The 26,398-nt window shown below is 49.5% G+C and overlaps 6 protein-coding genes across 6 annotated transcripts; 2 read left to right on the top strand and 4 right to left on the bottom strand.

Annotated features, from left to right (window-relative positions):
• Positions 1-1,578: 1,578 nt before the first annotated feature.
• BO85DRAFT_453850 (uncharacterized protein) lies at positions 1,579-4,432 on the bottom strand. Its single transcript, XM_025661148.1, has 4 exons — positions 3,032-4,432; positions 2,660-2,976; positions 2,498-2,613; positions 1,579-2,442 (listed from the first exon to the last, which is right to left on the bottom strand). Exons 1-4 carry the CDS (start codon positions 3,969-3,971, stop codon positions 1,695-1,697), a joined length of 2,121 nt encoding a protein of 706 aa, XP_025510449.1. The 5' UTR covers positions 3,972-4,432; the 3' UTR covers positions 1,579-1,694.
• A 4,989-nt stretch (positions 4,433-9,421) lies between these two features.
• On the bottom strand, positions 9,422-12,163 carry BO85DRAFT_481733 (ENTH domain protein). Its single transcript, XM_025663073.1, has 5 exons — positions 11,693-12,163; positions 11,378-11,615; positions 11,132-11,322; positions 10,968-11,079; positions 9,422-10,914 (listed from the first exon to the last, which is right to left on the bottom strand). Exons 1-5 carry the CDS (start codon positions 11,738-11,740, stop codon positions 9,656-9,658), a joined length of 1,848 nt encoding a protein of 615 aa, XP_025510448.1. The 5' UTR covers positions 11,741-12,163; the 3' UTR covers positions 9,422-9,655.
• A 922-nt stretch (positions 12,164-13,085) lies between these two features.
• Positions 13,086-15,090, top strand: BO85DRAFT_431185 (uncharacterized protein; the record flags this gene model as incomplete). The annotated part of the gene is made up of 3 exons (XM_025658327.1): positions 13,086-13,588; positions 13,639-14,055; positions 14,119-15,090. The coding sequence occupies exons 1-3, from the start codon at positions 13,205-13,207 to the stop codon at positions 15,088-15,090; spliced, it is 1,773 nt and encodes a 590-aa protein (XP_025510447.1). The 5' UTR covers positions 13,086-13,204.
• A 336-nt stretch (positions 15,091-15,426) lies between these two features.
• BO85DRAFT_453846 (40S ribosomal protein uS17) lies at positions 15,427-16,779 on the bottom strand. Its single transcript, XM_025661147.1, has 3 exons — positions 16,508-16,779; positions 15,922-16,160; positions 15,427-15,759 (listed from the first exon to the last, which is right to left on the bottom strand). Exons 1-3 carry the CDS (start codon positions 16,680-16,682, stop codon positions 15,691-15,693), a joined length of 483 nt encoding a protein of 160 aa, XP_025510446.1. The 5' UTR covers positions 16,683-16,779; the 3' UTR covers positions 15,427-15,690.
• Positions 16,780-17,113: 334 nt separating this feature from the next.
• On the top strand, positions 17,114-21,939 carry BO85DRAFT_492875 (kinetochore-microtubule binding complex subunit SPC105; the record flags this gene model as incomplete). The annotated part of the gene is made up of 4 exons (XM_025663801.1): positions 17,114-17,356; positions 17,428-17,785; positions 17,837-20,439; positions 20,497-21,939. The coding sequence occupies 4 exons, from the start codon at positions 17,114-17,116 to the stop codon at positions 21,937-21,939; spliced, it is 4,647 nt and encodes a 1,548-aa protein (XP_025510445.1).
• A 228-nt stretch (positions 21,940-22,167) lies between these two features.
• BO85DRAFT_197418 (transcription factor domain-containing protein) lies at positions 22,168-25,872 on the bottom strand. The gene is made up of 6 exons (XM_025654489.1): positions 25,507-25,872; positions 25,316-25,449; positions 24,810-25,246; positions 24,077-24,749; positions 23,454-24,005; positions 22,168-23,393 (listed from the first exon to the last, which is right to left on the bottom strand). The coding sequence occupies exons 1-6, from the start codon at positions 25,633-25,635 to the stop codon at positions 22,397-22,399; spliced, it is 2,922 nt and encodes a 973-aa protein (XP_025510444.1). The 5' UTR covers positions 25,636-25,872; the 3' UTR covers positions 22,168-22,396.
• Positions 25,873-26,398: the final 526 nt, after the last annotated feature.

Raw genomic sequence — 26,398 nt, 5'->3', positions numbered from 1 at the left:
CTCTTTGAAAGAAAGAGTAATACACCTGCAGTTGTTATGTTTCAGATACCCATTCTAGTAAGGCCATTGCTGCGCGGGGAATGGTCCAGGTTGTAGACCACTTGGGGGTCTTGTCAAGACGTGCAAGCCCTCTGCAGCGGGTCCAACCAATCCAGAGCAGTGTTTTGTTTATTGTGTTGGTTTCCATTGGGATATATAATATCGGAACCTGGGTAATAATGATGGAGCAGTCCGTTGTCGAGTGCGACGGACAGGGGACGCGTTGGTTTTGAATGTTTAGTTTTTGTTAATGAAATGATTAACCTTGAATGAATACATGATTTATGTCAGCTTGACCTGAAGTAAATGCTCGTAAGACCTACCTATCCCTCTGTCAAAGACATCCATCCATCCACCCATCCATCCACAAGTCCTGCGCAGCAGTCCTGATAGACCTTATATACCCCAACACAAACAAAGAAAGCACAAACAAGAAAAGAAAAGAAGTATAAAAAAGAAAGCAAGAAACTATAACCTGCACGCAACACAACACAATGCAATGCAACTCACTCTTCAAACCTTCGAAGCAAAGCTTCAATAGTCAGTAGTAGAAGTAGTAAGTAATCCCCGACCGCAGGAAACAAAGAAATAATATCCCGGTCGCTTGACACTTTGTCAACGTCGCAAACTCTCCGACGTCGCACAAATTGAACCCCAAGGATGAGTCAAAACAATCAATCAAGTAATTGGGGAGGTAAGTCGGCGGGCCGTTTCCAAGCTGTCAGTTAGTTCTTTTCTTCCTTCCCTGTTCAACTTTTCTTTGTGTAAATATACTTTGTTAGTGTATAGACATGTAGTATAGCAATAGTAAGAGTAAGTAGTAGGTAGTCCTGAACAAGCAAGCAACTATGCACACTCCCTGCTATGTAATCAGAGGGTATGTATAAATCGCTATATGTTTCAGTATACAGATAAAGAAATGAAGGGGAAAAGAAAAAAAAGCGCAAGGCTAGCTAGCAGCGAAACGAAGAGACCGACGTAAGTATTTATCTCCTCTTCACACCGACCGACCGGCAGCGGCAGCGGCAGAGACTCGGCATTCGGGCGGGATTCGCTCGGACGGAAATGTCTCGGAAGTGTCAGAAAAAAAATAACCTCACTAAGTACTTACGGACACTAGTTAGTTCATACTTAGTTGATTGATCCCGAGATCGATTGTCCAATCCGCTGCTGTTGGCTGGGTTCTGCCAATGTGGACTTTTTGACATGTGTTCGTGTAAGTGGATTCTTTCTTTTTCATAGCTTTTCTTTAATCATAATTATTTTCTGTGGTTGTTTTTCTTTAAATTTGTTTCATCGTTTGTTGGTGTGGGAGAGGGCGTGGGTGGCTGGGATTGTGTTATTGGGAGGTGACTGCTTGTTCAATTGGTATGTATGGGTGAGGGATTTTTTGTACAAGGCTTGGTTTTGGGGCTTACTGTCCTGTTTTCGGGCTTGGTTTAGTCGGGATCCCGAATGGTGTGATATTTGGGATTATGGCTGATTGGTTGATCATCCTGTTTTCATGATCGAGAGGATCATGTGTGGATAGGTAGTAGAATTGTGAAAAACGTAACGATTGCGGCAGCTTTGTCATATATACCATATCTCATTAATATATCATGCATGCCACATGGAACATGCGATCAGTCCTATGTATGAGTGTTATGTCGGGTCTATATACATTCGTGCGGTGCGCGGAGCTTCATCTCAATCTCTTCCCATAGTTCTCGTAGCGGAGTCAGGTAGCTCCGGTCCGCATAGAAAAAGCCTAGAAGTAGGGCTCGGAGGTCCTGCCACGAGTGGATGCTTCCGTCTTCTCGAAGTACCGAAACAAGCTCGTTCACGAAAAAGGTCCGCTCCGGTAGCAGCCGCGAACTGCACGCCCCGATGAACAGGATCCAGATCAGCACATCCCGGCACAGTTCAAAGTATCCAGCACTCATCGTGCTTTCCAGCGCAAAACGGAGCGCAGTCACCGGTTTGGGAAACACCGGCGCGATGTGCGGGTAGAAGCCCCAAATGACGGTGTTATGGAACACCAGGCATGCTAGCCGAACGCAGCCTTCGATGGTGGCTTCCATCTTGATTTCACCTGTCGCCGTGTACCGGTCCTCATGGAGGGAGTATTCGACGTACAGGACTTCGGTGTTGAAGTAGTCCTCCGTCTCGTCGTCAAAGTCTTGGTATTGCGTTGTACTCTTGATCCATTCGCAGTACCACGTCAGTGCGGCCAGGTCATATATCATCTTGGACATGGCATCCCCAAAGATGCCGGGTATCTCAATTAATTGTGTCAAACGCGTAGCTAAAATTAGTAAATCTTCATTAGGAGGCATAAGCGCCAATTGCGAGGGACGGGCGTAACGAATAAAAGGGAATATGGGCTTGGTGCCGGCCATGCACGCCACACGGATGTCAGTCCTACTCGAGTCAGTCCCGGCCCACAGACTCCACCAAAGCTTGGGGTTAAACTGACCATGATATCTGGAATCGAACGTCGGGCGGTACATCCGCGAAGGTTTTCCTCATGCCTACCATCTGTCGGAGACCGGCCAGATGGATTTTGAGATAGTCGGCATTGCCAGATGCAATCTGACCAGTTAGCTAACCTCTTACATAATGGTTCAGCCGTACTAACCTCAATAGTCAAAAGGATTGACACGGCGGCAATCAGCTGGTCACTGGAGGCCTTGATCGGATCCGATAATCCCTCGTTAACTAGTTTGATCGTCTCACCCCGATGGTGGAACGTGTCCAGAAGTAGCACGCTAGAACGCCGCTTGTTGGGGTCTGTCAGCGGGAGCTCCCCTGCTGCCAAGGCGGAATTCGATGCGGCTACACATATACAAGCATGCAATGATACCGGATCTTGTTGAACCAATGCGGTCCAGTGATCCCGCAACTTAGGTCCATACCGGCGCTGCAAAGGATAGGCCTGCTGAGTCAGGTCGAAGACTGCAGAAAGATCGTTAGAACTACGTCTTTCAAAGCATATTGCAAGTCAACCTACAGTGCTGAAGATGTCGACACATACGGTCCGACATGACCGTATGCATTGAATTGAAGGGGTCGGTAGCACCGCCCAGATAAGTCCACGGAGTTGCGGACTGCACGGGTGCGAGAGCATTCTGCGAAGGAGTGTCGACGCTGTAGTTGTCCACTGTCTCGGCAGAAACAGATGGATAACTGCCCGCGTCGGTGACCACCAGCTCTTGCTGCGGTACTTCCTTCTGTCGCTGTTCGGGCGACGATGAACCAGAGGATGATGATGGAGAAGAGGAGGGAGAATCAGAGACGATCCGTGTGCCGAAGGAAGAGGATTCGGTGACACTTGGTTTCGGGAAGGATCCGGCAGAAGGGGCCGAAGAAGACGGAGCTGCAGCTGACGAACTGGAGGCTGTAGTTTCCACCGGCTGAAAGGCAAGATGTTTCCAGGTTTTACTCTTGTAGCGTTTCGTGTTTTCTAGCCGTTTCTTGCGGTTGTGCTCGGACATGACATGGGAACGAATGCGCTTGAGTGTCTCCTCCCTGGTACCTTCGGACACGGACTGTGGATCGGTATGCACCCAGAACAATGTCGATTTCCCCGCGGCGGCATTGTTGGACTTCCGCGATTTGCGGGGTTTCGTGACCCCATTCCTGTTTACATCCTGCCGGGTAGATTCAGTGGTGAAGGTCTGCGCGTCGGCATGGACGGGGGCCGGAGGTATTGATTGCTGGGGCGGCGGCGGAACAGGACCATAAGCAAGCGGTTGGCTGGATGTCGAGATCGGATAAGAGTAGGGATGATGAGGATGTTGATAGGTATTATTATTAATCGTGACTGGATGGACAGCAGTAGTGGGAGAGGCCCAAGCAGCTGGTTTGCTCAACACAGGCAAGACGTGCTCGTGGTCGGTGGCCAAAGAGCGCGCCGTTGGCTGATAGTGGTGGGAATTTCTAGCGTCCATCGCACGCGCGAGTCTAAAGTATTATTCACAGATCCAGCTGGCGATCTTCATCGACGTTCATCGTTCTAGAATGGGCGAAAATCGAACGATAACCGTCTAGGCGGAAGGGTGGGAATTGAGGATGATGAGAGAAGAATCCGGGGGGGAAGGATGAAGGAACGGAGGGAAATGCTGAATGGTCAGCGCACTGCCCTTATCAGGAAAAGCCCATCTCTCGGAAGGTGGATGTTCAAGGAAGAGGTGGAAGGGAAGGATGCCGGAAGAGCAGTTAGTGGTAGTACTAAGTGATAGTAATAAAGAGGGAGTGAGAGTGAGAGAGTGATTGGGGAAGGGCCGATGATTGATTGATTGAGTGGGAGGAGGAGAGGGGCTGCAAAGTGGAGGGGACAGGGACCTCGAATTGGGTAAGGCCCAGCGAAGAAAAAAAAATATGAAAAAGATAAAAAAAATTGAAAAGGAAAAAAACAGAAAAGATCAAGCAGCCAGTTGAGGAGATTTAATTCCTGTTCCTTGTTTTCCCTTTTTTTTTTTTAAACCCCCGTTCCTTTTTTTTCCCTTATTTTCCTTCCCGTTCTAATTTTCTGCTTGTCTGGACGCGTAGCCAATGATCGGTTTGTTTGGCGGCCAACAATACCGGAACAAATGCAGGCACAGGTACATAAACGAGTCACCCTGACAGGTTCACAATCACTTCTTTTCGGCAATTATTGTATAAAATGAAAATTATATTATGCTAACGGCGCACAACAATGGTAATGCCTCATAATGAACAATACAATGAATGCAACAGAATAGACACGAGGTCCAGATCTCGGATGTTGCAGTAGCCGGTGCCGGGTGGAGCAGCAACTTAAAAATTCTCGATGCGAATTGGAGACTCCAAACATGAGTAATACACTGCATTACGAGTATCCGCAGGTTATTAATAGTAGGGGCGACCACATTTAATATCATCCAGAAAGTAGTGCCCAGACTTGTTATGCACCTTAGGAATCAGATAGATAGTATCACGAATTTTAGACAAACAAAGAGAGTGTGTGATGAGATACCACTTCCTACATGTTTGATCGATACTACCATAGGCACACACTACACACACTTATCATTTGACCACTCAGGCACAACCCTGCCCAGAACAAACCATCCCTCCTCCCCCCCGTACTTCCGCGGGTTTCCCTCTGGCACATACAGAAAACCGCGTTAGTCGGAAGTTAAAATCCAGCCCAAGACCAGCAGGAGACATCCGAAAAACCCATAACAAACCGGCGGGCTCCACTCTTTTCGATCGGAGGAGATCGGACAAATTTTCCCTCCTGGATGGTTTTGGAGGTTCTCCTTGCGCGGTCAAAAATATGATGTATCTCTCTCTCCCTTCCAATTCAACCGAACACCGAGAACACCACTTCGGTTACGTGTACTCAATAATTGTGCATCGTCAGATATACTACCAACTTAGCCAGAGATATATTAACATCTGTCAATTTTCCGACTCCACGGCAATCAAACTTGCAACTTCACGTACGTCATGTTAAGAAAGTCTTCAGGGCTGACACTTTTGCCGGCTCGTTTCCCAACAAGCAGGCACGCCCGTCCGTCGGGGAGAAACTAAAATCGAGCCAAGACGGTTTGATCCACCGCCATTACGATTGACCGCAACGGTTTGAGCACGTCATTCCAGATTGTCCGTTCCGCTTTGTACGACCCTCCTAAGGGATGGATAACGGTTCTCATTAATGTTTTGAATCAAGTATGGCTTGCCGGTTTATAAAAGTAGTCAACTATTAAGTGTCATTGATATTCAGTTTCATGTCATCCTCTACTCTTCAGTCATGTTTCACTCTCATACCATGGTTTTCCACACACACTCAATCCTTCCACTAGTGTGTGTGGTAAGCAAGTAACTAACAACGCCCCAACAGCCACTCAGCCAGCCAACCCGCCAAACAAACAGCAAAAGCACGCACAGGATGCTATGCTGCCTGCATCTACCTGCACTGCGCCTTGACTGCTACCTTTCGTGCAGCGATCGCCCATACTTGAAGTATACAGGGATGAGAAACGAACAACTCGTTCTTGGCTCCCCGTGACTTTTCCTCTTTTTTCCCCTCCCTCCCTCTGTCCCTCTGTGGGATTGTATGTGTGTGTGCCGTTGGCTTACATACTTTCTCCTGCGGAGTTTATGCACACGAGTCAGGCCAGTCTCATATGTACATGCCTCCCCTGTGGTGATTGTTGCAGTTGCACAGAGTTACATCGGGAGGGTGTTGTGGCCTACTAAACTTGACCGCAACATGGCCGCCAGGTTACGTCCGAATCGGTCTCCCTGCATGTGTCTCTAGCCATGTAGTAACTAATTAGTAGGCGTTTCGCTATTTACTACATAGATAGTCTCCATAGACCCCATCCAGATCGGGCGCTCAAGTCCGCACGCTAGGACCAATATGGAGATTTTCGGTTTTCAATCATAATGTGGTTTATATTCCTGGAGCTGCGTCGAAACATAACTACAAATGATGTTCCTTGAATCTAGTCCGTCGCTTAATATTTAACTAGATAATTAGTTAGTAAATCACGGTGTTTTTACCTCCGCTGACTAAACCTCCGAGGAGAAGAAAATTTTACGAGAACGTCGGATATATCTCTGTTTGAAGCCACAAGCACGGGACAGGAATGTTTTAGGATGGTGACGGCTGTCATATCCGCTTTCCACTGGGCTAGGACCAATCGTTTGGTTAGCTGGGATGCTCTCTTCTATTGCCATACCTACTTCTAGAGAAAGGAAAGGGGGATTCAATCATACGGAGTCCGGAGTAATTAGATCCCAGCCATCATTGCTGACAGTTTATTAAATCACCCAAAATCTGGACAATATAATATGGAGTATGTATACTCTTAGCGACGAGGACATAGTACACATCTCAAGTCCCAAAACTCAGTCGGCACGTCGACTAGATACACATCTACAAGTGGATACGGGATGGATTCCCACAGTCCAAGGTGGGCCAAACTAGCTAGAAAACTGACTAGCTAGACTTAGCTAGCAAAGCATCTTGACCAAGCACAATTCTTCACCCACAAGTAACCACCACCAGCAGCAGCAGCATCGACACCAACGCAACTACGTACCTCGTACCCCCTTATACGAAGATACGCATAGAAGAAAAGCCTATGTAAAGTAAACTAAATATCGACCAAAACCACGGGAACCCGCAACGCCCATCAAACTCTATCTAGACTCATACTGAAACACTACAACTCAACAGCGGCAACTTCTTTACTAACTAGTACCTACGGAGTAATTAGTTAACTAAGTACGTAGTTAGCAATCATCTCAGCCCACCCACCCACCTATGGAGTCATGGAGACATGGACAGGTAGGGTGATTTAATTTACGTTCTATCGGAACGAGCCGATCGGTCTGCACCCGGTCCACCGTTAGTTGATCCAGTCCAATGCACGCCAAGGTATAGGTCAACCAAACAGAGAGCGGGTTTGCGTGTTGGTTAAGGTCTGGGCACAGTCTTTGGATTCGGATATTCCGGCTTCGCCTGGATGAGGGAATAGAAAGAAAGGGCGTGTGTGAGTGTAAAAAAGTGTGGATAAAGTGGACTTGGGGATATTGTTCGGACGGCGTCGGAGATTCGAGCCCGGTGACAAGTTACTTGGTCCGGCATACCGGGATGAAAAGTTCCGTGCGTATGAATGGTTCGGATGTGATTGGTTGGGTGCTCGGAGATTTGATCGTGTTGGAGGTAATTACTGCTACTAAGTATATAGTGCGAGTTATGTGTTGGGTATTTAGGCTTTATGGTCGAGACCAGGTTACTGCATTGTATGTTTTCTGAGATACAAGAGCTGGCAAATGACTGAGTAGTGAATAGAACGCTAAACATAGTACGTACTCCATAATAGACTACTAATAGCCGAGGAAGATCGGTTTGAAACTGAATCATATTATTAATGCCCAGATATTGGCTTCACTGTCTCAACAGATAGAAAAGAAGTTCATTGGCTCGGGAGCAATATCCGATACCCTCAACTCTGAAAAATCGGTTCGCATGAGAAGGCAGAAGAAGCCAAGGAGTCTGGATTCAGCAGCTGCAGCTTTGAAGCAACGGATTCAGTTCCCTGCTACTAACTCCTCTGTCTTCCCTCTCTTAACAGGCAAGACCTCTATATTCTCTTAGGACTGCCGGTCAAGGGAAGTGGATTTTTTTCTTCGACATGTTCAGCCGGGATTCATTACTCTGGACCAATCGTAATCTCTCTATATACGAAACATCGGGAACGTACGTAGTCAGTGCTCCATTCGATATTAGGGGGCTTGCTGTTCTACTACCGAATATTGTTATTGCCCATGAAACTTGTCTTTGAACCGTTGTCTAGACAGCTTCCGGGCTTCTTAAAAAGCCAAGCAATGGGAGACACGTTGGGCACACTACACTAAATTCAAGGATGTATGGGCGTAAGTCTCGGTGTTGGCTCATTAGAGTTGCTCGTAGTAACCTGAAAGGTAATTGCCAGCTCTTATCCATACGAACTAAATGTTGAATGCAAATATACCCTTAGAACAAGTACCATGGTAACTACGAGATATGACCAACTTTGACAGATTGTTGAAAGATTGAAAGAGCAGGAAGAGAAATATGAACATCTAGCAGAGATTATATATGACGAAGGAGCAAGCCTGGACTACTTCTGTAGTACGTAGAACACTCTCATCAGGCCAGCAGTAAGCCACTCCGCCCTCACTCTTGAGTAGCACGAATAGGCTTGAATGAGGATTGTGATACCCGGAAAGATATCCGACTAGCATAATAATCCCACCATGATCAGACTTGCTATAGACAGTCCATAGTGTGAGCAATAAGAGCCAGGATCCTGTGCATGACGGTTTATTCTAAAACCCTCGGCTCGCATTTGGCCTCGTGATGCTATGTATCTAGTTATCCAGGGCTTAAAAGCATAAAGTGGTAGCATGTCTTCTACAAAGGCCTCGCTTATAGCTCTCTCCACATTGACCACATGGCAACAATAACATCTGTTGTACTATACAAGGATACCTCATAACCACATTACCATCTTGGCGGTCAGTAACGGCTGAAGTGACTGACTCTGTATATATCAATCCTAAGCGGGAAATGCATCCAGAGGAGCCACTCTAGCCATGTGCTTTCGCCATTAACGACATGTTAGGTATACTCGTGGATGGGGACAACATAGCTGATCTATAGCAGTGTATGACAAGACTTCATACTGTGGGAACGATAAGTTACACAAGAACTCAGTCGGGCAATCGATAGTTGTGGGTTAACTAGGAGGGTTTCACAAGGGTCAGAATGTCGATCTCCCCTTGCTGATGACCGGCACTCATGCAGGTTGTTCCCAAGTACTGCCCTTGTCTTACTGGCTAACTGTTGCTTATCATCGATACAAACGGGCGATTGTTTCAGGTTGCTGCAATCCTTTGTTATATTCTCTTATCACTGAACCTCTGCTATCGCTACATGGTCAACGGTCGGGCCCGCACTGCGAGCCCCGCCATTATGCTTTCAAAACACTCAATCAAGAAACCCAATGCAAGCCAATTAAAGAGTGTTAAAGGGAAAGGAGGAAGGTTTATGTTCTAGCACACTATTTTGTTTTCGTGTGGTGTTGTAGAGATCAATGTTTTGTAAGCACCGTTATGATAGCCCCGGTCGCGGGAATATGGGCACCGTGTCTAGTTGCTCCAAGCCTCCCATTGTGCCCTGTTGCCCGCCGACATGCCACCCTTGGCCAGTCTGTTGGTTCACAAAGGCACTCTGACGGAAAGGGTTCGTGCTCCCCGTAGGGTTTGGACGCAGAGGAGCCGCAGCAGGAGGTTGCAGGCCCTGGGACTGCGGTGGGGGAACAGAGGACGCACGGGCAAACGGATTAGTTCCCGTCCGCTGGGCTTGGAGTGGCGCTGGCTGTTGGGGCGCTTGCGGCTGCGCCTGCGGGTAGGCTTGGGGAACACCGGTATCAAGCTGCGGGTTGACTGTTGATAAACGTCGTGCGAAGGGGTTCGTATTTTGACGATTAAGGGGAGTAGCAGGCGTGGCCGATCCGGTCGGCGTGCTCATTAACATCGATTGTCGGAAGGGGTTGGTTGACTGTGGCTGCAACTGCTGCTGAGCCATTGGCATTTGTTGCTGCTGGGAGAATGCACTCATGTCATGCTGCGGGATGGGAGCGAGGTTTGACTGGAAACCGTATGTCTGGGGCTGCGCCGAATAACCACCAAATCCGGCCCCCGTGTGGTTGGGTTGAAGAGGTTGGGGAGCCTGCTGCTGCTGCTGCGGCTGGCCAAATTGCTGAATATTCTGCGGCGCAAACTGGTTTCCAAACGCCGCTTGTTGGTCAAACCCAGTCGGTTGGGGCTGCTGGAAGCCCGTCGGTTGCGCGTAGAGGGCCTGTTGCTGCGGTGGGAACCCGGTTTGCTGGAACTGCATCGCCTGCGGTTGCTGCTGTAATTGCGCTTGCTGGAACGGATTGGTCTGGGTCATCGGCTGCTGGTTCTGCTCGATTGAATCAAAGAAGTCGATAAGGTCCGATTGGTTTGACTTCTGTGTTTGTGGATTCGGCTGGGTTTGAGGCCGTGCCGGCATAGTGTTCGCGTTGCTCACGGCCCTATCGCCTGTCGCAGTTTTACTCACAGGCGGAGTTCCGCCGCTTTTCCCTTGCTTCCGTGCCAAATATTCTCGCCGGCGAAGGTTGAAATCCGGGTCATTGAGATCGTCCTCCAGAAGTCGCGTAAGATCCGTAGAAGCATGTTTGAGCTTAGGGATCTCCAATCGCGTCGCAGATTGGAAATGCCTAGCAACTCCCAGAAACTTCACGACTTCTTCCGTTTGGACCGTAAATGTCTTGTATATTTCCAACGCACGTTCGCTGTCGGGTCGCGACATTTCAAAGTAATGCTCTGTGCGCAGTTCAGTCAGAGCATGCCGCGGGTTTGCTAAGCAGAGCACCTACCAAGAACGTTTATTGTTCCTTCGTTCATCACCGAATATAGGGTCAAGAGATCCAAAACCAGCAAGCGAAATGCGGTCAACGATATTTCGTTCTCGACGTCGTCAGTGAGAAGCTGAAACATGTCAGTTGAAGATGTCATGATGCAAAGGAAGGAGATGACCCACGTCACATTTGAGCAGTGCATGGATCTGATGTTGAACTATTTCTGTCTCCCTCAGAAGTCCCTTTTCTACTGTCAGTCTCTTCATCCGACCTTGTCCGCTTCGCACGTAGTCGGTCTTTGTATCCTCGAAGGCACGCGCACGCGCGATGAGATAATCGGAGTATCTTCGAATATTATGGCCTTGCGACTGTACTGTGACATCAACATGTCAGTAATCTCCCGCACAGATTCTCACACCATCCCTCACCTTCTGAGAATCCACTGATGGCAAGTCTTCTGGGGTTCTCTGCCATATACTGCAATGTAGCATCCAACTGTCCCTCCCTTATCATCAAGTGGACAACAATAAGAGCTTTGAAAACAATGGTCCATGTTGAGTCGCGAAGTCGGAGCTGCAGCGTCCGAAATATCTCGGCAACACCTGCCTCGCCTGTATGAGTCGCAACAAGTATATGTTCAATGTATTTGGATTTGGGGGCCGCAAGCTGTTGATGAGGACCAGATCGTCAGCAGTTGCGCAAGATCACGCATCCCCTGAAAAGACACGGAACCTCCTACCAACCTTTATCTTGGTGGCTCCCTTCACCGACTTCTCAAAGTTGTGAGACATGTTCAAAGATGGCTGTCCTCCGTCACAGCAATTGGTCGGAAACAGAAATCAGGGGAATCTGGCAGGCAGCTGGATTCGAGGTGGAGGGGGGTTTTCGGGGTGGAACGATAACCAGATCGATCGAAGTTGAGAAGGTACCAAAACTATAGTCGTGTTCTGAATGCTTTGCCCACGCCAATTCCAAAAATAATCATGATGCGTCAAGTTGCCATGTCGCGGAACTGGTGATTCTTACGCAAGCTGTCAATAGGGAAGTGGGACGGGGGTGAAGTGCCGACTCCTAGGGAGGGGGATCGGGACTTTCGGTATGACAGGGATGATCTGCCTGATAATCCCCCAAAGGAAGGGTGGTGGGGGGGGTCGGTTCGAGGATTGAAGCGGTCAAGGGAACAGGAGGGGAAGATTTATGAGAACAAGTCGGGGGGAGAGAGAGAGAGCTTCAGGCAGTTCGGGATGTTGGACTTCAAAGCGGCATCGCAGTGGAGCGCCCGGTTGCACCCAACTAGGCTAGGAACTGCCTAGTGCTGTTTGGGTCGGCGCGATGATGTTATCCGACGAACTATAGGTACCACGCTGTTGAGGATGATCTCTACCACTGTGGTACAAAAGAAATATGAGGGTAAAATAAAGTGTCACTTCATAGTAATACTCTTATTTGATTTCCTCACTTTTAAGTCGACATGATCCAGAAGCTGAACCTTCCGCCAAGTATTACAATTTTAGCTCTGCGATTCGTCTTCACGTGATCAGTAAATATATATCTTTGTGGCTAGTAACTGCCAGCAATAGTAACCCCACGATCAATCTCCAAAAGGATTTCAGATATCAAATCTGCCAACTTTGAACTTTTGACAACGATACTATAAAAAGACCTAAACTTATTTATACTGAGTGAGGTTCTTGCCGTACAGATATAGGTTCCAGTGGCCACACCCAAATCGATATCAATAAGAGCTAGCCCACTTATACTGTCTGAAAAGTGGGCAAACGCCTTTTTTTGAATCTGCTTGCATCTGCCACAGAAGTACTTTCACAATACAGACTTGTAGCTATGATTGAAATTTATGATCAAGCTATCATGGCTTCCTCGCTTATTCTTCACCCACAAATTCCTGCTCAACAGAAACTAGCAATATCGCTCGCCCACTCCACTTGTGTCGCCCACCATTCTCTTGCTGAAGCCTAATCTAGAAACTATCTCATACTATCTCGTTTTACTACTCTTTCATGCAACACTCGATTGTCGTGATGGATCCCGAGATTGGTCTTGACTATAGAACTCCACGACTCCAAAACAAATGGACACGGGAACAGAGACTGTTCCTCTGCTGTCTATATGAGTTCTTTCAGAGAAACACGAGCGCCTTCAGAGACATATTCAATCGAGTATTTGAATCGGAGGTGACAGAATGCGGATTTACTGAGGGCATCCCATCAAGTACTCTACGCACGCAGTGGGGTGAAATGGTGAGATATTCGTACCCGGAGTGGAGAGAAGTTCAGCAGCATACATCCGAGGGGCATTGGCGCTGGATCCCAACCTTAGGACGGATCAGAAGGACTGCGAGGTCACTAGGTTTACACATAGTCCCGAATTATGTCGACGATGGTGAGGAAACTTGCAGCCATCAGCAGAGCCTGGCACCACAAGTCGAGATATCAGAGATAACTCCTCAGCACACGTCTATGATACAGCATCCTGAGAGAAGAGATGATGGCATTACTGAGATGCAAGAACAAGCATCAGTACCAGTACCAGAAATCGTTGATATGACTCAGATCGATATTAGCCTATGCAGTGGCGGCGACAAAGTATGCTTTTGGTGTGTACAAGAGCAGATTTTGAATGTGAGACCCAAATGATACCCGAGTAACATATAAACTAATACCACATTCAGCAGAAAGCACATAAAGAATCGAATACTGTGGGATCTCGTTCACGTTGGACTGATGAAGTGCCCCCTGTCATATACAGATGGTCTAATATCGACAGTCAAGGCGTCAATTCAAAAATGCTATTCCTGGCCGGACTTTTTGCAGATGGACGCCAATTCTTCACACCTGGGGATATATCTCAAGAAGAATTTATCAACTACTTCTCTAGACATGTTCACATCGACAAAACGCCATCACCGTTCATATCTACGTTTCGCTCAATGTTATCGCCTGTTCACAGAGCACTCTGGAACAAAGAAGGCGCTATTATATCCATCATTGACACACATAAGCTTGATACCGACGTATATCCCGCGATTAAGCTATTCAGGGAACAAAATCTGCGTATCCGAGGCTACGACGGTAGAGGCGAGTTCTTGGTATGGGGAAAGATACCACCCGCTGCTATAATATGTGCTGTAAAAATAAGCACGATACAACAGCTCGCAGATGAGCATGCTGAGATTGGGCAGTTCCTACAGCTTGATAAACTTGCATCTCATAAATACAACAGAAAGCAGTTGCATGGCGAGCTAGCTAGAGATGCCGGCAAACTTGACCACACTTCGGGATACGCAATAGGAAAATTTCTTAACTCTATCAATCTCCCATTCGAGTTCAGCAGGGAGGTGAGCGAGGGCTTATTCCACTCCTGGAGACTGAAGAGGCAAGGAACTTGGGAGTCCTTTCATGAGGGAGTATGTGCTGGCTACGATCGCTCTATACCATCTACCAGTGTCAGCGAAGTGAGACGTCCAGAATCCATTGTTCATGATATATCGGATGACGACTCAATCACCGAGTGTGGATCTATTGCAGAAGACGAGAATATGAGTGATGGCGAATCTGAGGATATCGGTGCCAGCTCACCATGCATGGGCCGCGAGTTAGCCGCACATACCTCAGAACGAAAACCCCTTTCCACTCCTGACTGGTTCTTCATGAGAGATACAGATGATGAACTGATAACAGACGAAGATGGAGAGGAAGAAGAAGTCACTGGACGACAAATTAACCTATTTTCTGAGCAAGATTCTAACCGATCAGCTGAGCTGATTACGGATTGGCCTGAAGAAGCCACTCAAGTACTGTCATCCTTGAACTTGCACATATCTCAGACCCGCATCCCTACCATCGAGATCTTCGACCCCAAAACTGGCGGATGGGTCCAAGAACAAGCGAGACTCGCGCAGAAAATGGAAGAGGACGACTGTCAATCCTATATGCAGCCGCCATCCAGCGATGATACTCAGGAAATGAGGGGTATATCCGTAGAAGGCGAAAGCGACATTATGCATGATACCGAGACTAGATATTCAATTCTGAGCATGTCCCGTGAGTTGTCAGAGGATGTCCTGCCCCACATTCGCTTTGTGAGAGATCGAGAACGTCGACGACGCTGGCTTCTCCAGTAGTCTCGTTCTTCTTTCTGCCCCAGATATACAGTACCCTGTATTGCGGACTCGTCGTCGATGTTATTATCGGTTCAGTCTCATGATTGTTGAAGGAGATAGTAAGATAAGGGTCGGCAGGTGTGGTCGAAGGAAAGGCGCACGCTAGTACCAAGGGGAGAGATGTACTTTGTAGTGTTTGAGTAATGACCTGGAGATGTTTGAAAGGCTACTAAAATGTATCTAGTAGTTGCTATAATTAGCTGATTAGAATGGATCAGTGAACCTACGAGTACCCTTGACTTTTGGCGCTAAGTGCCCGCAGTGCAAGCGATAAGAAAGATTACAGAAGACCCAAACTGGAAGCGGCAGTGACTCGATTAGAAAGGCTAGATTTCACACTAGCATACTGAACTCTCCCTCAGTGCTCTGAGATCTCGTACAGATATAAAGTCTATGTGGGAGAATCAAAGTAATTTTTTCATTGGATATTCCTTCCACAAGGGTACCTGGGACATGAAATCGTGAAACAATCCCAACCCGAGAAACTATTCCGTTTATATCCAGTCACGCCGCTGCCCTAGGTTCGTCCTCGCGAAAACACACCCTTCCTCATCGAGACGCTTAGAACTTGGAGAAAGCCTTGACGGCCTTACCGGTACGGGGAAGGACACGGAGGACGTTGAAGCGGACCTGAATAGTATGTTAGCGCATCCATGGCAACGATTGTGCGAGTCATATGTGGAATATCTTCAGTAGCACTAGGTATCATCCGTACTCTTTCCAGGCGTATAGGAAAGAAACGTATTTGCCACCAGCGATCGTAGAAGACATTCCGAGGAAGGTTTGACATACAGTCTTGGAGAGGGGACGGCACTGGCCGACGGTGACCCAGTCACCTTCCTCAACACGGAAAGCGGGAGAGACGTGAGCGGCAAGGTTCTTGTGTCTCTTCTCGTAACGGTTGTACTTGGGGACGTAGTGGAGGTATTCACGGCGGATGACGATGGTACGGTGCATCTTGGTGGAGACGACACGGCCGGTCAGGATACGGCCACGGATGGAAACCAGACCGGTGAAGGGGCACTTCTTGTCTGTTCGATATCAGTTATTTTGTCCCACCTGGGATTTGAACAACATGACTGGACTTCTCCGGAGCCTTTGAGAGATGAGAATAACCGGGTTCCGCAAATCTGTCGCCAAGCGCTCTTTCCAGGTCTGATCTCTGATTCCTTCTCTTGTCGCATTTCATCCAGATCCTTTGCATGGTGTAGTTGCATTTTATCGTAGACTCATGCTGGCGCTCTTCAGGTGATTTCTCCCTTTCCCATGCGGCATATTCTCATCTCCCCATAGCCTCCGAAAGATTCCCAGTCCCGGTCCCGCATGATCGGAAGTCGATAACGCCGCAAAATAAAATTTCAACATAGGTCGTGCATACCGATGTAGGAGCCCTCAATGGCGGTCTTGGGGGTACGGAAACCAAGACCGACATCCTTGTACCAACGGCGGCCGGTGCCAACCTTCTTGCTCTTCGCCTGAGCCTTGGGGTTGACGAAGATGTGAGGCTGCTTCTGGAACGCACGTTCCGACTGGACGGTCAACTCGGTCGCCATTGTTGCGAGAATTCAGTCCGACGAGGAAGCGAAGTCGAGCTGGGTGGTATAATTCGTCGCGGAGGGTGGGTGTCGGGGCCTGCGGTGGTCGACGTCGATGTTGGAGAAGATTTATTCGACGATGGCGGATATTCGGCCTGTGAGTGTGCGATGGGGGCGCTAGTCTGTTTTGGGACTCGGCTAGGGCTATCCGTTTTGGTTTGTTTACATCCCCCGGTCACATGAGCGCCGACCGGGCGACGCGCGGGAAGCTCGAGGCCCAATCCATCTAAGTGTTTATGGTGAAACTTTAGGGGAGTAACCTCGTTGATTGTTGTCATTCCCCGGACTGATCCCCCTAACTAGTCAGTTGGATATCGCGGGTGACGCTTTTCAATCCACCTCATTAATCTCTTCTTCATCTTTCATGTTCCCCTCACTATAGACTCCCCATGGCGTCCCGAAGTGACTCCGCGGGGTCTTCCCGCCCGCGATCTCGTCGCTCTATCGCCCATGTCCCCCGATCGCAGTTGACCTCTACCTTGGACAAGGAGAATGCCACCACAAATATCAGCTCTTCTCAATCTATTGGTGAGCGTTCAAAGCTCTCGGCAAAGGATAAGAAGTCGCGCAGCAAGAGTATGGGACCTGGTGGTCTAGATGCGCTCCAAGATTCAAATGGCAATCGACGCAAGGTAGCTCCGCACTCTGCCCCCCGATGCCCTTATCTGTCGCTTATACTAATATCAATCCGGTCGCGTTCAAGTCTACTGCAGCCTTCCCCCTCAAGTCTATCCTGAAACCTACAGTTCCCGTTTCCCCGGTTCGCAACATTCCTACGTTTGAGGAGACACGCAGACGGACTCCCGCTCGCGGTCCACCTCACAATGACGGCACAGGTGAAGCCCCGGAGCAGGGCAAAGAGGGCATGTTAATAGACTTCGATACTCCGGCACAACCGTCAGGCTCTGCGGGTGACGACCCGTCCAATCCTTTCGATAGCTTCACCGCCGCTTCAATCCGGGATGAAATGGCCGCGGTGAGAGAGCGAGAAGAGAAGGAACAGCGGGAGCGCGAGCGCAAAACGATCCTTGAGCGAAGAGAGGCGCGCCGGAAATCTATGGGTTCGTCATACAGCTTTCCTATTCTAACATTAAGCTGACAGACCGCGACAGCAAATCGCCGTGTTTCGTTTGCCCCAGAAGCAACATTGCACACGTGGAATGTCGTGGAGATACCTGATGACTCGACCTCTTCGTCTACCTCCAACTCAACCAGGCGTGCATCGTCCCTGGCAAATCAGACCTCCGCGCAAAAGAATCCCCCGGATGATCCTCCTCCCGACCTGGACGCAGAATCAGATATCGGCTTTTCCCCCGTTCAGTACCCAGATCTACAGCAGCTCCAGAACCGCTCAACTTCGTCGCAGGAGATGTCTTCAAGCCCATTCAGCGGGAGCTCGGCGGACGGCAGTGAATATACCGGTTTACAAGGTTCTCAGGAAGACATCGACGATGATGACAATTCGTCCGTTTCCGGCTCTGACGGGGAAAGTACCGCGATGAGTATGGACGATATTACCGCTCGTTCTGCAGTCACGACTCGGTCAGATGGGTCTGAGGCTAGCACCAGCTCCAGTGCTCGGCTGAATGAGGCTCTACGGCAAGCGGCCCGAGAAGCAGGCACTCGTGGCATTGAGGACGATGATGACGGTGACATGTCGATGGAAATTGCCGACCAGGAGATCACAGGCGCCTTCCAACCCTGGATCAAGAAAGGTGAACGCCAAAGTTTTGATTGGGAAGACATTAGCGCTCGGCATGACCAGGAGAATATGCAGCCCTCAGGGTTCGTGGCCGACCAACCAGCTGAGGCAGATGCGGCAAGCGATAATGGGGATGAGGACCTCAGTATGGAAGTGACGAATGCCATTGGACGTATTCTTCCGGGCCAGCAGAGCCGTCGTCAGAGCATGAGAAGTCGCATGTCACTTGGCGCAGAGACCGTGTACGATGAACAAACTATGGAATTGACCAATGTCGTTGGAGGTATAGCGCAGCCAATCTCGCCAGCCAAGTCCACAGGAGCCTACAGCAACGCAGACGAAGATGAGGAGATGACCATGGAATTTAAGTCGGTCGTTGGTGGCGTTCTGAACAAACCATTCACGGCTAATGTCGCCAATGAAAACGACGATGGCCTAGCAGAATCCTTCACGCCAAGTTCCAAGGCACCAGACTTCTCTGCCTGGGAGAACGAAGATGACAACATGGATGAAGGAATGGACATGGAAATGACCGGGGCCATTGGTGGCATACTTCCCGCAGCTCAGGAGCAAACCGAACCACAAGATGAGGATCAAACCCAGGGCATGGATTTCACGGCTGCCGTGGGTAAGATAATCTCACCTCAAGCAGGGCCACAGGAGACTGTTGAAGAACAAATGGAAGTAGAGCCAAATGCCGAAGCGACTGCTGCTCGCCTCGGTAGCTCACCCTTCCAGGGTTCTGCTCGTCAATTTCCAGCTAAATCACCTGCCTCGTTCCATGTCGCTGCCGTTGCTTCAGAAAACGGAAGCCCTAGCCTGGCGAGTGTGAGATCCAGACGGACCCGACAAAGCCTAAGCCATGCTGCTTTGAGCACCCCGACCTCTCAGACATCACAGCCATCCCCGAAGGAACCGGCGCTGCAGGCCAGCGGACTCTCACCTGCCGAAACTCCGTCTAAATCCACTGATGATCAGAGTACATCGCCCGAGAAGCCACCGCAGCCGAACCCTACAGGACCTGCAAGCGGGACAAAATCTCCAAGGCGTAAAAGTCTTTTCGAGAAGTCTGCATCTGGAGAGTCCGCTCCTTTGTTTGTCTTACAACCTCATGGAAAAAGACGATCTTCAGGTCTCGGGATTGATAAAGAAGGCCTTGGGTCGCCCAAGGTGGCCGCTATGCTTGACAAGCGTCGATCGATCGGTGAAGAGGCACCGCAGTTCATCCCCCAGGAACCGTCTAAACAGGGAGTGCGCTTTGAAGATCCCGTGAAGCTTCAGGAGGAGGTTGAGAGGGAGCGCGAAGAGGAAGAGAACCGAGAAGATGGGCATATTCCGCCCCCACCCCTCAATGATCGGGACCCCACAGCTAATCTGAAAGACATGATCTCAAGTCTTACCCCGAAGAAAAATAAGCTGCGTGGGAGAAAGAGCTTGCATGTTGGCGCCGCTCGTGGCGTCCTCGGCAAACGGCCAGCCGAGCTGGATATGGATGATGAAGATGTTGATAGCACACCAAAGCGTTTGAGGGGGCGTGAAAACGTGAGTCCGGTGAAGAACATCAGGCTTCCTGCACCTCCGTCCAAGGATGAAACGGTTGGGCGTGCAGCCCGTTCGCCTCTCAAACTCTTCAGTGGCTCTCCATTGAAGATGAGCACCACTCCTCTCCAGGAGCCGAAAGGCAGCTCCCTGGCGACCAGTCCGGAGAAACCCGGTCGAGTGTCCTCAAAGTCACCGTCTAGTGCCGAACCAACGGAAGAACAGGACGCTGTTGCTGAAGAGCCTGGTCCGCAATTTGAACCAATACAGTTGCAGGACTTCCTGAACATGACCAACATCCACTTCATGGAGCTTACGACGACAAAACGGCGGCATACCACTGCCCCTGACAGTGCTACCAAACGAGCAATGCGACTTTCAACTGAGAGCGAGACTAAGTCAAGTGCTTCTGACTTTGAAGCCTGCGTGGCGGCTGGTTTCTGCACTGTCCCCATGCTCGAGCTCTATCAACACGTAAGCCTCCGCGCTTCCATCTATATTGCTTTTATTATCTTACTAACAACACTACAGTCTTGTCGCGAACTGAAGTCCTATATCTCCGAAGGAAGACAGATTATTCGCTCGATCGAAACCGAGACATACGCCGAAAACCCGCCGCTGTTCCGTGAATACATGACAGCACCACCCGACATTCGTCTCTTGATGGACAACCAGTTCCGCAACGTCAAGACGCACGCCAGACTCCAAAGCAAAGCCACATGGTACGAGTGGCGCATGAAGCTCCTCGAAGGCCTGAAAGACGGACTTGACCGGCACGTGCAGGAGATGAAGGCCGACGGCGACACCCTATCCAAGCATGAAGCCCTCTTGACCGGAGTCGTACCAGGTCTCGAAGAAAAGCACTCCGCCCTCGAAAAAGAAGCCACGACACTCCAGCAACTCGCAGACGAGATGGAGAACTGCGACCAGGACGAACTCCGCAGTACAAGAGAGAAGCTCTCCAGCGTGGAAGCCGAAATCGAAGCGAAGAAGCGCCGACTTCAGGAGATGCAAGAGGAACTCAAAACCAAAACCGACACGATCGAGTCCGGCACAGCACTCAAAGCAGAATACACCGCTCAGATCGAGGAAGCAGAACGAATCAAAGAAGAATGCCGCGGCTGGAGCGCCAAAGAGATTAGCGAGCTGAAAGAATCCGTCCGCAACCTGGAGCGCCAAACCGGCTGGAGCATCATCTCCGCGACCTCCCCTCCAGAAGGATCCTCCGCCGGCCCAGCCATAACCATGTCCTACCGCAACCAACTCCAACTCACCTTCCACCCTGCCTCCTTCCACACCAACACCGACAACAACACAAACCCACCCACACCAATCGACCTAAAATACGCCCCTACATCCGATACCAAGCGCTCCACCACAACACCCACCGCCCAGCTCTCCCCCATCTCCCTCCTCGTCCTCAAATCCCTCCAATCGCACATCACAACAACCACTCCCCAACAAAATCCCACCCCAAAACACCTCCTCCATTTCATCTCCCAAGCCTGGGACCTCACCCTCAAACTCGAAGAAGAAGCCCGCATGCTCGAATTCTGCGGCGTCACCAAACTCAAGCTCCTCGAAGCGAACGACTCCTCTCCCTCCCTCCGCGCAAGATGCACACTCCTCTCCACGGGTACCACACCCGACGGCAAACGCCGACGCATTGACGTCGACTTTGCTGTCACAACCCGCATCTTGCATAATACTACCCATGGTGATGAGGGCCAGGAGAGTGGTAGTGACAAGAGTGATATCGGTACCTTGGATATCAAGACCGATGTGATCGCTAGTAAGGTGTATGGATTCGGCAGTGGGAATGAAGCTGGTCTTTCGGAGGTTGAGATGCGGAAGATTCTTTCGAAGGGGCTGCGTGGTGGTGCTGAGAAGAAGGGTGGTGATGCGGCCGCGTTGAAGCTTGGGGGTGGGATTTGGAGTATGGCGGTTAGGAAACTTAGCGGGGTTGTGTTTTAGTTAGGTGATTTTTTTTTTTTTTTTTTTTTTTTTTTTTTTTTTTTTTTTTTTGTCTGATGAGGTGTCTGGTTTGGTTTGGTTTTGGTGGTATTGGGTTTCTCTGTTTCGTTAGTAAGTATTTTTTAGTTCCCGGTTGTGTATATGGATGGGGCTGGTGGTGTTTGGTTTGGTTGGGGTTAGGCTGTTTCTTTCTATTTTCTTACTCTGGGATCAACAAAGGGAAGGGGATGGTGTTCTTTTTCATACTGTGTGTCTTGCTCCTTTTCATGGGTTACTGGTTTACACAAGGTACAAAGTGCAGTACAAATGAACTATATCAAGAAAAATTTATTACGATATCAGCCTATTCCACTAGTTAAATGATAGTTAATAATTTGAATATCTGATCGTCACTCATGCTCGGTATGTACAATTTCATTTCTCAGATTCACACATGAAGCTGAAAATATTGGTCCGGTCAGGGTGGGAGATTATATGGATTCGAATACATGCCGGCCATCCACATATCGTTTTCCTGCAATGACTGATCTGCAGTTGTAGGCACCCCGCCATGCTGACTGCGGTTGCGGTTCCGGCTGGGATTCTGCGCGTCGGCCATGGTATTGGGATAAGCGAATTCCATGGGCGCTGGTGCAGTTGTCATGGGTTGGCCGGCAACCTGGCTCGTCGGTTGGAATTCATTACTGCTCGAATCTGTTTGCCCCGGGAAAAGATAGTTGAAGTCGGGCCCGAACAAGCTGCCTAAGGCGTGTGGCGTGACTTCCCAGTCTGCTGTTAAGGGAATCTGCCAGAGTTCGGGCTGGGAAAAGTTGAAGCCGTCACTGTTGACTGTGATGGGGAAGAAGGAGCTCTCGAGGCCTGTTGGTAAAGAGCTATCATAGGATCGAGGGGGACCGGATGGAGGTGCAGGTGTGGATTGAGAAAGAGGCTGCGTGGTTGTGGTTGTAACTGGGTGAGAGGAGAATGTCGGACCCTGTACTGGACTGGGGGTCAGGCCATCGGGGACCACGTAGCCGGCAGAGTTGACTGGGGGAAGGCCTTCGAGATTCGGAATGTCGATGCTTAGGCGGACGGAGGAAGGCACGGGAGGGCTTGATCCGGATTTAGAATAGGCGGATGTGCGTGATGACTGAGGGGATACCGCACGCACGGATTTCTGATCCTTTGCGGTAGTGCTGGATTTGCGGGATGAACTGTGATGTTTCGTTTCACTAGGTTTGACGGTTCTCTGATTTCGCTCAACGACAACCCTGGCTATGCGCTCGAAATTGGCACACATCCTCGTCATGAAGCGAGCGTAGTGACCAGGCCCATCGCCAGGAATGAGGGTTGCGAAGAACGTCGCCGCCATGTTCAAGGACTGTAGGTCGTCTTTGACTTTCTCGTTCTGCGGGTCTCGTAGAATATTCACAAAAATGTTCATGACCGCCAAAAAGATGTAGTACAGTAAGGACCTGGGTATTGTCAGTCGTCAAAGAGCCGCCGCGCAAACAAAGATTTTGTTTATTGCTCACCATATCCATGCAATATCACCCCATGGCAAATTGTTCACTAGTCTCACGGTGTCCCGGGCGGCTTGGACGGAAATCGCAGCTGAAGCAGACGCCTCGCTCGATATCAAGTCATAGTCCATTGGGGGGTGGTTGCCTCTCGCGATACAGTGCGCCGAGGCAAATTGAATCATCAGAGGCAGTCGATGTATCATAATCATGGTATTATAATAGACGAACTGCAGTCCTGCCGAGGCAAAGCCGAGCAGGAAGTCCTGACCAGCACCTCTTTGTTTCATTCGAAACTCGAGCGCATTGACACGCCTCCACTCCTCGAGCTCATCGTGTAACTCCCGAATATTGTTGTAGATCTCCTCTGGTGACTTATTCTCCAAAGCTTTCGCTGCATAAAGCTTGCTGAACACGCGGCTTTTGATCACCGTAAGCTGACAAAGATGGCGGAAGAACGAGCCGTCGCGAGCTTTCACAAACGGATCGTGAATATGATCAACAGGGAAATCAACATCGAAGTCTTCGAAGTGCTGGGCTGGGGCGCTTCCTGATCGAACACAGGCGCTATATAAAAATCACAAGTTTGATCAGCTTTAGAAAGGATGGACTGTAGATTTGAAGCTTGCACTTCTTACCTTTGATCGAGGATATATGCAATCCAAAATACCCTCCTTCTTTGCTCCTGTTCCTTTGGGGTGAGGTAAGGCCTTGGTATATTGCGATGTAGACCCATCCGCTGGCAAATGCGCATGGCCGCCGTGATTATTGGTAATGCTGACTGGGTCCCCGAGTTTCCACGAAGAAAGAAAGCCATGCCTAAAAGGGCTTGCACGCTTAGGAGGTCAGTCCGTCGCAGAGAGAGCTCCGCAAAAACTGACATTGCGTTCTTGTAGTAAAGCCATGCACGTTCTCGATCTTTCTCCGATTTTTGACAGTTAGAGAAGCGGTACTCGTAGGCCAACGAGAGGATGATATTGATACTGGCCCATCGGGCAGCATCGTCACACGTTTGTTGGGTGTATTGCCATTCAACAAGCTGCATGAAAGACGATTCATCATAGAGCGGGAATAGGCGGTTCACTGTGCGAAAATAGTCCCGCAACAGAGTGAACACCTCTGCTCTCGGGGGCAAAGGCTTGAACACCTGCGAGGCAAACAGGTCATGGAAAACTTCCGGTCGCCAGGCATCCCAGGCGTTATCACTATTGGAGTCGGAAAATACGACGTTAAGTATCGTGTCTTCGCCCGTCTTGTGCTTGATCCAATCCAGTGCCTCCCGCGACAGAATAGACAGCGAAGATGACCGACCTAGTATACGTTAGAAACACAATAGGTGCCAGAAAGTGGCATTATAGACGGTTGCCATACCGTAGTACCTTGAATCCTCTCTGCTATCCAACTTGAATACGGGGGCATGGGTGTGAGGGCACTTTTTCGAAAAAGAGCTCCCATCCTCAGGAAGCTTGGACAAGTTGGTAGGGCCGAGTGACTGACGAGATGGTGTGGCATGAGATGCAGTAGATCCTGCGTCTTCCTTAGTTGGCGCACGGTACTGCAGATGATCATAGTCCCTTGAGCCATCCGAGGTCAATGCCCCCGAACTACGCCGGCTGGAGACCTCGCGAGGGCTAAAATAAGGCGAGATCGATTCATCTTCCGAGTCACTTCCATAGTCGGGCCTTCTATCATCATCGTCGCTGAGCCCATCATCCAAACTCATCAGGTCATCGCTTAGAAGGCCAGCGGCTCTGAGAATAGACTCTGTCCTCTTCACTCGGTTTTCCAGAGTCCTCACGTAGTGTGCCCTACGGGTGTTTATTAGCAAATGCCTTCAGGTCGGATATGTATAGAGGATCTAGAGAGTAGATGATTACCTCTTCAAGTCATCTCTTTTCTCTTTTCTCGTGGTAAATTTGCAAGTTGTATTACGACGCAGGCATTGTATACATGTTGCGCCGGAACCTTCGGTCTCGCACTTGACCTTCTTCTTATAACACGCTTCGCATGCCTGCCACCATTAAGTTCAACTGATGTACATCCAAGAGCGGAAGAGGATGTCGCTCACCAGTGGGTTGCGCCTCCGGCTCCTCAGATCTTGGCCGCTGTGGGTGCCTGCACCCTTTTGAATGATGGGATGATTATCTTGCACACTCCATGAGGGCAACAATCCCGCAGCTACTTCTGAGTTCTGCATGGCTTTGTATGCACAAAGCAACTGTTTACTGTGACCATGAGTAAGGAAGGCCCATAGGGGGGCTTAGTGGACCGGATGGAGACAGAGCAGCCAGTCGTCTTGTCTGTGATAAAAGCACTAGAAATTATGGCCAGTATTGATTGGCTGACAGTTATGAAAGCATAGAACCCGGAGACAAGAATGATAAGCAAACTAAAAACATTCAAGGCGCTCCAATCGCACAAGCAATGATATACACAGGATAACGAACGTTAAGTTGGAAGCTGACGGCGCGCCTATGACAGCGCTTCACGCGATGGATCGAATATGGCACAGCCGGTCCCGCTTAGCGCTGGATTTTTCGGGTGAAGTGGCGTGTAGCTTATTCCGCCCAGCAAGCGATGGAATAGGGGAAGGTCGATGTAGGGCAAGATCAGGGACGATGTGTCATATACTGTGTTTGTAGAATAGACCCTCCGATCACTTTGGCTGATATTACAGCAACTGCCAGCAGATGACCAACGTTGGGCAAGATTTTTCCTTTTTCCTCTTGAACAGCCAACCGAGGGTCATCGCCAAGATTATTAATGACGCTCTAGCCTTGAGGCGCTCGGCGGTCGGCACTCGGTCGCTTCCGTCTCCGTCGGGCTCATTGGCGCCGATGGTTCGTTCGATTGTGTCTCTAGTCCGTTCCAGAAGGACTGCTCTTTGAACCCTGACGCTTGCTCGCTTTGAGAATGACTGCACCCGTTTAAGAATTTTAGCTGCTTCATATTGGAAAATA

This window comes from Aspergillus piperis (genome assembly GCF_003184755.1).
Source record: "Aspergillus piperis CBS 112811 unplaced genomic scaffold BO85scaffold_30, whole genome shotgun sequence".
In the NCBI taxonomy this organism is placed as follows: domain Eukaryota; kingdom Fungi; phylum Ascomycota; class Eurotiomycetes; order Eurotiales; family Aspergillaceae; genus Aspergillus; species Aspergillus piperis.
The sequence above is the reverse complement of the archived record's forward strand: the minus strand, read 5'-3'. Positions and strand labels throughout refer to the sequence as shown.